The sequence below is a fragment of the Gekko japonicus genome, unplaced genomic scaffold, assembly GCF_001447785.1.
Source record: "Gekko japonicus isolate JY-2015 unplaced genomic scaffold, Gekko_japonicus_V1.1 scaffold5, whole genome shotgun sequence".
Taxonomy (NCBI): Eukaryota; Metazoa; Chordata; class Lepidosauria; order Squamata; family Gekkonidae; genus Gekko; species Gekko japonicus.
Window position 1 is genome coordinate 2,760,136 of NW_015168652.1, and position 12,121 is coordinate 2,772,256.

The 12,121-nt window shown below is 43.5% G+C and overlaps 1 protein-coding gene across 2 annotated transcripts in view; it reads left to right on the top strand.

The window, feature by feature from the left end:
* PTPN12 (protein tyrosine phosphatase, non-receptor type 12) overlaps positions 1-4,353 on the top strand; it is a 111,304-nt gene extending 106,951 nt beyond the window's left edge. For both annotated transcript variants that reach the window (XM_015415066.1, XM_015415067.1), the window contains exons 17-18: positions 2,116-2,232; positions 3,695-4,353. In XM_015415066.1, the coding sequence (XP_015270552.1) occupies positions 2,116-2,232; positions 3,695-3,756 (179 nt within the window). In that variant the 3' untranslated portion in view covers positions 3,757-4,353. The remainder of the gene's footprint in view (positions 1-2,115; positions 2,233-3,694) is intronic.
* Positions 4,354-12,121: the final 7,768 nt, after the last annotated feature.

The window sequence follows — 12,121 nt, forward strand, 5'->3', positions numbered from 1 at the left end:
AATGAGTGCCTTCTGATAAGATTCCTGGTTATTTATTTCTTATCCTGGCCATATCAAGGGTAAACTGATTTCCCCACAATGGTTGTCACAGTGCGTTTCCTCGGCTATTACCCTCTGCTATCAATTGGCAGGCAAGCCCTTACCTAGTTATACTAAGGTTCATTCCACTAGAGCAGTAGTGGCCTCGCCTGCATTCTTAGCGGGAGTACCATTAGACAATATCTATGCTGCTGCTACTTGGTCCTCTTCAACCTTTGCAAATCACTATGCGTTGTATGTTTGGGTGTAGCATGATGCTGCCTTTGGTCGTGCTGTTCTGAAATCCATTTTCCTTTAAATCTGTTGCATTTTTTTTGTTTATGTTCGTTGTTGGTGAAAAAAAAGTTTCTTCTCAGTTTAGTAAACTTCTGTTGACTCTACGCTGCTTATCATGTAATTACTACCACATTGGTTTTCCCTTCTGCATTGGTATAGGCCCACATTATCTGCCAGCAGCCACCATCCACTACGTTATAGCTCACTAATCACCCAGTGTTTGGCCTGCACAGAGACCACAAAGAAGATAAACAATTTGTTTACCTGTAACTGGTGATCCTCGAGTGGTCATCTGTGCAATCACACACTCCACCCGGCCTTCCCCACTGCTGGCACCTTTTTTTCACTTACCTGGGTTGATGGAACTTGCTGGCAATGCATGGAAGGAACTGACTGGGGGCAGTTTTCTCTCAGTTTCGGGCGTGTGCAGATGATGCCTGCTCTCCAAAGCTGAAGGAAAGCCCGCCAAGGAAGAGAGCTGTCTGAAAGACCTAGAAGTTTACTGGTTAGGTCCAGTGCAGACACAGAACCCAGTGTGTGACTGCACAGATGACCATGCAAAGATAATCAGTTACAGGTAAGCAACCTGTTTTTCAACCAGGAGAGTTGGCTATGGCCAAGTCTTTTAAATCCATATAGTGCTGGCTAGGGCTGTGGCCAGTGTGTAGAGATGGTACACAGTAGGACATTGTACGGTCAGACTGCAGGAGTGATCAGTTTTTTGCATCAGGTGCTTGGTTACCAAACCAAGAGCTGCAGAACTAGGATTCCTGTGTACCAGAGTGAAAGCTGAATGCTGAGGTTTTTAAAATGGACACCTTGATACAGAAGCTTCTTGTGCATACTGGGGTGTTAGCATGCACCACTGCATGCTACATACTCATCCCACAAGTGTGTTTCTTTTCTTATAGTGTATTTAGAAGGTATCCATGACAATGTAAGGAATGACATCCTTGGTTGCCAGCTCTGGGTGTATGCGCAGGGATACATTGTATAATATTCTAACATGAGACTTCACATGTTCAAAACACATGCACCAGTCATCAAAAGGAAGGGATTCGTGTGTTAAGGAACACCGTATCCTAAGAGCACATGACATGCTCTGACAAAAGAAAATATTATCTCAGGTTGTTAGTATGGTTGCTTTTTGTTTACAGGAGAGCCAGTTTGGTGTAGTGGTTAAGTGTGCGGACTCTAATCTGGGAGAACCGGGTTTGATTCCCCACTCCTCCACTTGCACCTGCTGATGTGACCTTGGGTCAGTCACTAACTCTGGAACAGCTGTCCTTGAAAAAGAGCAGTTTGTGTCAGAGTTCTCTCAGCCCCACCCACCTCACAGGGTGTCTGTTGTGGGGAGGGGAAGGGAAAGGAGTTTGTAAGCCGCTCTGAGACACCTTTGGGTAGTGAAGGGCGGGGTATAAATCCAATCTCTTCTTCTTCTTCTTCTTCTTCTTCTTCTTCTTCTTCTTCTTCTCCAATTTTGTGTAATACCCAGATTTATCCTAATTGCTTTCATTAGTAGAAAAATTTCTTGCGCTCCAACAGAAGTACAACACAAAAGATTGGATCCAAACTAAATATGCAGTTTCCACCAATTCCAATTTCCTGCTACAGATCCTCTGATGCCATTCCTCAGGGTCTCCTATCCTCAGGAACAGTGTTTGATGAAGATTAATGGGCTGCTGCGGGGGGGGGGGGGAGAAGAATAGTCCCATTCAATTTATGAATAATTTAGTTTGGATTCAGTCTGCCAAGTTGCAAAGCTCTTGATTTTTTTGCGTCAATGAGTCTCTTTTGCAGATCATCCTGAAGTGGAAGACTCATCACAGACTGACAGAATACCTCAGCCTCATCTCTCCAGTCCCGTAGCTAGAAGAGAACTTGTTTCAGAAGTTCCAACTGAAACAACAGCAATTGGTAAACTGTCATCCTTATTTGATCACTTGATAAAATGAATACAGAGCATCCAGTGTGTAATTCTGTAGTATAATTTTTTAAAATACCATGTTTTTTCCCTTGGTTAATGCACTAGGAAGAAACTACAAGTTTACTTGCAGGTAGCTGCAAAATCTGACTCTCTCAGTAGCCAGAGGGAGCAAGAATACACTGCTCATAATTGCAGCACAGAATTTGTATAAATGATATTACTTCGGGATAAAACTTTGTTAGCATGAGTATTACCAAAAAAATTGCCTAGCATAGTCATAGCGGAACCGTAATAGTTCAACAGAAAAAATAAAGTTAAATATATACTCTGAAGAGCTGCGGTGGCTCAAGTGGTTAAGACACTGAACTGCAGGCTGTGGAAGGCCAGTAGTTCAGCGGTTCAAGACCCGGGTGCCGCAAGACGGGGGGAGCTCCTGTCTCTAGTTCCAGCTCCTGCCAACCTAGCAGTTCGAAAGCAAGAAATTGCAAGTAGATAAATAGGTACCACTTCGGTGGGAAGGTAACAGCGTTCCGTGCGCCTTGGTGTCTAGTCATGCCGGCCACATGACCACGGAAACGTCTTCGGACAGCGCTGGCTCTTCGGCTTTGAAACGGAGATGAGCACCGCAACCCTAGAGTCGGATTCGACTGGCTTTCGAGCAAGGGAACCTTTACCTTTACTATATACTCTGAAGAACTAAATAAACTCTGAATAGACATTCGTAGCAAACAGAATTTGTCATTTTCCATAGCTACAAAATTATCCTAATTGTAAAGGATAAATGAAGTTTAAAGGAGGTAGAATGTACTGTTTTCATGGCTTTGTGAGAGAGGTCTTAAGTTCCTACATGTACGTCTCTCAGGCTTTCAGCTATGCTCCTGCTCCTGTTGGACTAGATGACCCACAAAATTCTATGATTCTCCTGTTTCTTTGATGTTTTCTTGCTTTGGTTTGTTTGCAGTTGAAATATCATGGACTCAAGATCACAGCATCTTTTTTTCTGTTTTGAGAACAATACATTCTAGTTCAGGGTGGGCAGCTGTGTTGGTCTGAAGCAATAGAACAAAGTTAAAGTCCAGTGGCATCTTTAAGATAAGACCAGTTTTGTTCAAGGTGTGAGCTTTCGTGTCTATGCACACTTTGTGTGCGTGCTGATTTAACAAGCCATCCTGTATATATACAAGTATGATCTGTAATTCTGTTTCATTGTCTGACGAAGTGTGTACATACATGAAAGCTCATACCTTGAATAAAACTTTGTTGGTCTTAAAGGTGCCACTGGACTCGTAACTCAGTCCAGTCCAGTGGTAACTACCATTTTCAAAAGATGCTTGTGTCCGTGACGCTACTCAAGAGTCAGTCTGAAATTAGCTTATTTGAGGGGATTTAAGGAGGTATTTTGAATTCTTTTGTAAATCTGCTTTACAAAAATATCACTTAAAATCTTTTTAGGTTTTGGAAACCGCTGTGGAAAACCAAAAGGACCAAGAGAGCCACCTTCAGAATGGACATGATGCAAGAATTAATGGACACTTACTAAATTTTATACTGGAATACTCAAGTGCCACTGAACTAGATCACTAGTATCCCATTCTTTATTTTTGGGGTGGGGGGAGAGGGACTAACACAGTGTAGACACAACTACACAATGGTAATCTGTAGCTGTACATCCACACATCTTAAATATTCATAACAGTGGATTCTACTATTGCAATCTAACTTTGGGGCCATCAACCTGCCTTATTACACTTAGTAGCAAGTATTACATAAGGTTTATTTTGTTACTTCAAGTATTATTGCCTTAATGTCCTTTTAACCCTGTTACACACTGTTTATAGACATATTAATATAGTGAAACTTTATTGAGTTTATGGAAGACTTTTTTGCTGATATTTGATTACCATGAACACTTTATTTTGTATATGTACAGGGCAAGCAGGTATATAATTTGATAGAGCTGCAATCATAAAGTATTAATTGAAGGTGTAAGAAGTCTCTGCATGACCTAAATTTTTGTGTACCTTTATTTGTAAATTATTTGCCCTACTGTTAGTAAATAGCTCCGTTAAAAAAAAAAAGTGCTGGGCGCACATCCGGAACTACAAGATAGCAGAGATGACAATTGTAATACATTTTGTAAATTGTAAACAAAAGGTTATTTTTATATTATATGCTGTTTAACTGTCACTTCTGATTTGTCCTGGTTTTCGTCTAGTTTCATCTTTGTTGGTCTTAGAGGTTCCACTGGACTCTAAATTTGTGATGATAAAAGGCTGCTTTGGCAGTGGCCGCCACCTGGGCCTCCATTGTTAAGGTGGGGTCCAGGAGCACTCCTAACCTCTGAAGCTGGCACCAAAGGTGCCCCATTGAAGGCCGGGAGTGGGAGCCCCAATCCCATACCACCACAACCCAGGCACAGGACCTCTGTCTTCGCCGGGTTCAGCTTCAGCTGGCTCAGCCTGAGCCACCCAGCCACAGCCTGTAGAGCCCAGTGAAGATCTTCTGGATCAGAGCCTGACTGGCCGCCCAACATCAGATAAAGCTGGGTGTCATCTGCATATTGATGACACCCAAGCCCGTGCCTCCAGACAATCTGGGCGAGGGGGCGCATATATATGTTAAATAGCATCGGGGAGAGTACTGCCCCCTGAGGCACTCCACATTCCAGCAGGTGCCTCTGGGACTGCTGCTCCCCTAGCCCAACCCTCTGTCCCCGACCTTGGAGAAAAGAGGCAAGCCATTGAAGGGCAAGCCCCTGAATCCCCTCGTCGGCAAGGCGGTGGATCAGCAGCTGGTGGTCAATCGTATCAAATGTGGCCGACAGATCTAACAACAACAGCGCCGCCACACCGCCTCGATCCAGATGTCTATGGAGGTCGTCAGTAAGGGCAACCAGCACTGTGTCCGTCCCATGCCCCGGGCGGAAGCCAGACTGGAATGGATCAAGGACGGAAGTGTCATCTAGAAAGCACTGTAGCTGAGTCGCCACCACCCTCTCGATCAATTTGCCCAAATAGGGCAAATTGGACACCAGCCGATAGCTGGCCAATTCAGCCGGGTCCAGAGTTGGCTTTTTCAGGAGAGGGTGGACCATCGCTTTCTTGAGTGCCTCGGGGAACCGCCCCTCCAAGAGGGACTTGTTGACAATCTCCCTCAAGGCACCTCAAAACCCCTCGTGGCCCGCTTTGATGAGCCAAGAGGGGCATGGATCAAAGCTGCAAGTGGTTGGACACACAGATACAAGCAATCTATCAACTTCCTCCAGGCTGAGTCGGTCAAAGCCCTCTAAACCCGGTGAAGCCGTGCAAAGGGCCTCAAGTTCACTCATTGTATCAACTGTGGTGGGGAGGTCGCGGTGGAGCGTCAAAACAAGAACACTTAAACTCACTCTACTAGTTATTGTTCATAGTATATTTCAACTACGGAGTGTAGAAGAACTTTCTAGAAAAGAGCATTTCTAGCTGACACCAGGTTTATTGTGACAGTATATTAATGGTGTGTATTTGTCCAAGCCCTTTGAAGCAACACTGCTGAAGGAATGATTGAGGCATATTCCATTACGGTAGTGAAAAATACATATCATGGCTCTCTCGAAAAGAGTGCATTTTTTCTTTGCCATGTTTCTGCATGTATTTCAGTTTGGACATTGTAGAGAGCTCCCTGCTCCTTTATAAGAGAGTTTTGGGTGAATGTCAATATGGAACACTAAACAGCTGTTGGGAAGGCGGTCCTTCACGATCTCTTCCTTTGAGAACTTCACACCCATATCCTTCACTCCGTGAGCTTGCTAATCTCCCAATGTGGGACTTCACAGAGGCCACAATGATGAAAACAGGGTTGCACTTACGTGTAACTGTTGTTCATAAAGTTCATCAAGTGGTCTTCTGTGCGGGTTACATGTCCCTCCCTTCTGCCCTGCTGTGAACTCTCTGGAACCTAAGGTGTCTCCAGTGGTGGCATGCAGAGAACTCAGGGAGTAGTGCTCCTCCTTCTGGTCATGTGATTGTTGTGGCAGGAAAGCACCAGAGGGAGGAGTGGCATTCCTAGTCTACTAGAAAGCTTTGTAAGTCTTTTCCGTTACTGGCCTGAGCACACCCAGTCCCAATTTGTGCCTGCACAGAAGACCACTCAATGGACAGCAGTTATAGGTAAGTGCAACCCTGTTCTCCACTACATCTGTTCTTTTGTTTCTGTAACAGAGAATCTTTAATGTAAAGAGAGAAGTCTATTTCTTTAGTGGTGTTTCATGTATAACATACAAAAGATAACGTAGTGGAGCTGAAACAATGTTACTCTCCACTTTAAAGTCTGGCATAACTAGAACACAAACCATCTAAAAATATGTTTCATCTCTCTGGCACTCAATGCCATCTGAGAACAGATAAGGGTTAAAACTAGTATTGGCTTGTTTCAAAGCCAGCCAATACTTGTAAGGCCCGGGATCACTACAGATTTGTAATCCTAAATATTTAGGATCATGCATGACTCCTCAGCTGTTTTGCTGTCATTCTAGGCCATGAGAGCTTTTTGAGAGGATTAATCATTCTCAGTGACCCAGCTCAGATGGTTTTTAAAAATCGTGAATTTTATTAAAAGCACTTGCATCCTGGCACTTGCTTTTGCTTCTGAGGGCCCCACTGATGTTCAAATATCAAAGCGGTTAAAAATACAAATATAAACCAGTTAAAATATAAACATAAAACAACAAACGAATACAGCAAGACCAATTACCAAGCATAAAAACCAAGATTGTGGGCATACTTTAAGCTGTTGTAAAAATGTTATTCAAGCCCACCTACCATTTTTTAAAAATGGGAAACAGATTGGGGGGAATCAACGTAAGTCCTGGGAGAACATGTATTCAGTGCCAAAAGTTCAAAAAGCTTGTTACCAAGATGAATTGCTGTAGGAGTTCCACAAGGCACCACAGTCAAGAAATCCCTGTATCTAGTATTTACTCAGATACGGGCACACACTTTGGGGCTTAAGAACCAGATCCTAATTAACAGACCTTCTCAAATAGAAATTTGTGTTCCTGAGATATGCTGATTATGTTTAGGGCTTTATAGACAATAACTATGCCTGGAAGTGAATTGATAGCCAATATAGTCTTAAGACGGAGATGTGTTCCTTGTTACCATGTTGCTGTTTTTCACTTAGTGTTCAGAAGTATTCCCACCTAGTAATCTAACATGGATACAACTGGATAAAGAGTAACTGTGGTCTAACATGGATACAACAGTAATCTAACATGGATACAACTGGATAAAGAGTAACTGTGGTCAGATTGTGCCTCATAGTATTGTTTGTCAGCATAGTAGAGGACAGAAACTCCTTGCTTATTTTAGAGATTAAACACTTCCATTTTCACTTGTATAACTGATATTCTTTATTCTCCTAATATAGTTCCAAAGAGTTGGAAGAAATAATTGTACCTATCAGCTTGCTTGTTGCTCACAGCAACGCACAAGCACCTGCAATTTAAAATACAGTACATTTCTGACTTTGAATCTCAATCTCTATTCAGTTGTTCATAGCTAGCTGCAAAGGATAAACCCTACTTCTGAGCTTTTTTAGCATCCAATAACAAGAGGTGATCAGTGTCACGGGACTTTTAAGACATGTAACAGCTTGCTTATGTATTGCACAGTTCCTTCCTTATGCTGAAAGTGTGGTTTGCCTTCATATCACCAATGAGCAATGCAGCTTTCATAACAAAAGCCTGTGGATAGGCTATGCAGCCAGTAAAGAGGGCAAAAAGGATATCATTTTTAAAATCAACTTTGAGTTTTATCTATATCATGTTATAGAAGCAAACTTGCCTTGTCTAGACATTCTGATTTGAATACTGAAACACTGATAGAACCTAAAGCAACAGATCAAAGTGATTTAATCCAGTTCATTGTTCTTTTGAAAAAGCAAGTCCTTTAGAGTGTGTCTTTGGAAGTCTTGGTACTGTCACAGATTATACCAGTGGCCCTTATATATCGAAATAATGATGACTTGGTTCCAGAGAAATGCAAGCAGAGTTCCATTTGCAGAGTGTGCCTTTCCTGCTTCCCTTGTCCTATTGCAGTGTCTGAAAAACTGCTCCTGAAGGTAAGGGTACACCATAAAGCACTGGGGACCAGCAATATTTATTTATTTGATTTCTAGGCCACCCTCCCCTGCAGGTGGGGCTCAGGGCAGCTTACAACAGGGATATACAATAAATATATACATGTTTTTTTTAATTAAAACAACAAGAAAAAGAACATAAGAACATAAGAGATGCCAATGTTGGATCAGGCCAAAGGCCCATCCAGTCCAACACTCTGTATCACACACTGGCCAGAAATACCAGTGCCATCAGGAGGTCCACCAGTGGGGCCAGGACATTAGAAGCCCTCCCACTTTTATTAAGGACTGTAGAGAACAGTCCTTAATAAAAAAAATTATTAATTCCAAGATGGCTAACAGTCAGAATTCCTGGTATGGCAAATCGTAGACCTCCCAGAAGATAGTTGTAAAAGATGAGAGGGGGGAACGTAGGGGGTAAGATCACAGAGTGCCAGATCACAGAATTATGCTGTTGCTGTCCTCATCCAAAAGCCTGATGGAACATCTCTGCATTACAAGCCCTGCAGAAAGGTAACAAAAACTGCAGGGCTCGGATGTTCTCAGGCAGAGAGTTCCACCAGGCAGGGGCCAGGGGCAAAAAAAGCCCTAGCTCTGGTTGAGGACAGCCAGATCTCTCTTGGGCCAGGGACCACCAGGAGGTTCTTATTTCCTGAGCATAACACTCGGGGCATATTGAGAGAGGCGGACCCAAAGGTTTGAGGGTCCTTGACTGCTAAGGACCCTAAAGGTCAAAACTAACATCTTGAACTTGATCCGTGTGGGAATTGTCAATGCAGAAACTTGCCGTTACATTTGGAAGTGTCTTCTGCTTATGGAAGGGCACCTCTGGATCCAAGTCAGTAATTTCAGCAAATTTAGATTTTTGTGTCATAAATAAATTAAGCTAGTACAGGACTCTACAAGTCTGCCCAGATCCTACAGCTACTGTTCTTGCCTTAAACATGACACAGCACTAGAGCAGACTAGCATGCATGTCAGTTCCTAGAGAATATGTCGGAATAGCTATAACTGTTTTAGTAATTATACTAAACTACATCAAGCTCCTTTTCATCGCTAGGAGTGTTGATTCAGCCTATACCAAACTGAAAAAATATTTGGAAAACACTTGTATCATATTTTTTGGATATTTTCCAAGTCTGATATAGAGCTGATTTTCAGGATTTTTCAGGACTGCTGAATAGCTGAGGGTAAAGGGTGAACTCGACACTTCAAGAAGGCATTTAAAGGGACCACGATGCCTGATATCCGGGGACCAGGATCTGTAATCGGACCAAGACTGTGATCGGGAAAGCGATCTGTGGTAGTCATATGCCCTGCGATCATAATGTAATCGAGGTGATCGGGATCGACTTCTCATAAAGTGCTCCCTGTCATCCAAAATGTGGATAGGCAACTCGGAGTCAGGAGATGTAGAGCAACGGGCAACAGCCCTCAGAGAACCATGGCGAGAAGACTTCCGCAGTGGTGACTTAGAGGGTTTACCAAGCGGAATGCAATTCATCAGAGAGGATAAAGCCGGCGGCAAAGTCGAAGGTTGGTGCTTAGACTTCTGACCAGAGGTTGCCATAAAGGCCACCTTAGGAGTTGACGTCAAGAGACCGGAGATTATCACGGGATCAAGTTTCGGAGCTGAAGGTGACTTTGATATTAGTGTCAAAGAGGGTTTATCATCCCGCTTTTTAGGTTTCTGTTTTGAAGATTTCGTGTTCTTGGAGAGAGAGGGCGGCTTCTGAGGGGCAGAAGAAGCACAAGACGCCATTGAAGACATTGTAGGGCGCAATGCAGCTTCCACAACTGTGCGAAGGTGGGCTGCTTTATTCCTACTGGTCTGCCTAGTGAACTTGGCACAATGAGGGCATGAGTCAACCTGATGAAACTCCCCCAAACAAATTAAACAAAGGTCGTGGCCGTCGTTAGATGGGAGTTTAGCAGGACAATGGCAACACGACTTAAAAGGGTACGGCCCATGCAAACACCTTCCCGACCAAGGGGAGGGGAATGGGGGGGAGCGAAAGAATGAAAGTGAAGAAAAATAGTAAAGCGAACATCACTCTTTTTTTTGGTTTACTTTAGAAGAAAAACAAAGGAAAGGAGCAAAGACGAGAAGAAGTTAATGAAGAAAGGAGAAAAAATTCAGCCGAGGCAATTTGAAGAGCGTTTGCTGGGAGGTGTGAACACGAAGGTGGTCGAAGAAGAACTGAGTGGGAGGCGGCTCTCCCTCCCCCCCCCCTCCAGGCATGCACAGTCCGTGCCTGCTCCCCAGGGTAGGAAGAGAGCCCGTCAAAAAGACTCCTGAGGAAAATACTCTGGAATATTCTCCGGTTGAGGTCGTGCGCAGGCGCCCTACCCATGTGTGGGACTGCACAGAGACCACGACGACGATAATTTGGTTACTATCAGTGTTAAGTCCAAAATCCATGCCTTCTTAACCTTATGTGATGTTAGCATTATCAAAAGAAGAGTAATCAACAGATCCCTAATAATCCAAAAGGTACCAGATTCCCAAAGTTTCTATCTGTCCAGAAGCACAGTCACAGAGTCTCTCAAAGTCCTTTGCATTCCAGCTTGCATTGGGAAGAGACAAGGTCTAATCTTGTGAGCATAAATGCTCTCATATATCGAGGAACAGTTAAAAATCTAAATATGGTAGGGGCACCTTTGGGTAAGACAATCCTAAATATAAAGGCACATTCCAGTTACAAGATTTTTAAATAGTTGAGAAAGGAAGAACAGGCAATTTGAGTGCATACCTGTCACGGGCTCTTACAGGCCACCACCTTTTGGACACCACTCTCATGCAGGACACTGCTAGCTTCGGGTAGTAGCGGGGACCACTTACCCACTGGTTTCGTTCTTCGTGATGAAACTCTCTTGGTTCACTCCAAGGCTCTTAAAACTGGTGGAAATTAGTGACTGGACTCCATTGTTTATAAGAATAAAACGGCTTTACTGTGACATCTCACATTTTCCTCCAGCACAACCTTAATCAGATACACGTTCCCTATGTTCCAACAATTAAACCGCTCCCTGGGATTCTTCCCAAAATGTGTCAGTTCCCAATGGCTGTTAGCCTCCAACCGCTCACAACCTCCTCACTCACTCTCCGTCCTCCAACTCCCTCTCTGTCTGTTTTCTGCCCATCAACCTCCCAAACATTCCATCTCTCCACACTGCCCTATGTCTGCACATCGCTTTTCTCTAGGTGTTCCCTTTTTGGAATCCGTCACACGCCCCTCCTCTGAAAAACATTGCACCAGGGAAAGGTGCAACCTTTTCCTGTGCAATGGGGTTCGTGTGCAGCTTCCTTATCCTTAAGTTACATTCTTGTATCTATATACAAACAACTTTCAAAAGCAAACAAATACAACAAACATTTCATCAACACATTACCAAGGGTACACTTTGTCCCTTAACTTAGTCCTTGAGTTTCTAGGTTGCCACTGCGGGTATAGTCTTCCAAGTTTCCCCTTTTCTTTTTATCCAGTTGTATTCCTGGACAGCACACCAGCGACGGTGTTCTGCTTCCCTGGGATGTTTTTGATGTTAAAGTTATAATATTGGAGTTGTAAACTCCACCGTATTAACTTACTATTTGTTCCCTTTACCTGGTTCAGCCACTTCAGAGGTGAGTGATCAGTACATAAGGTGAACTGCCTCCCCCATAAGTATGGCCTTAGCTTTGTTATGGCCCATACTATAGCTAAACACTCTTTTTCAATTACTGCCAGGCGTTGCTCTCTGTCCAGTAATTCCGGGCTA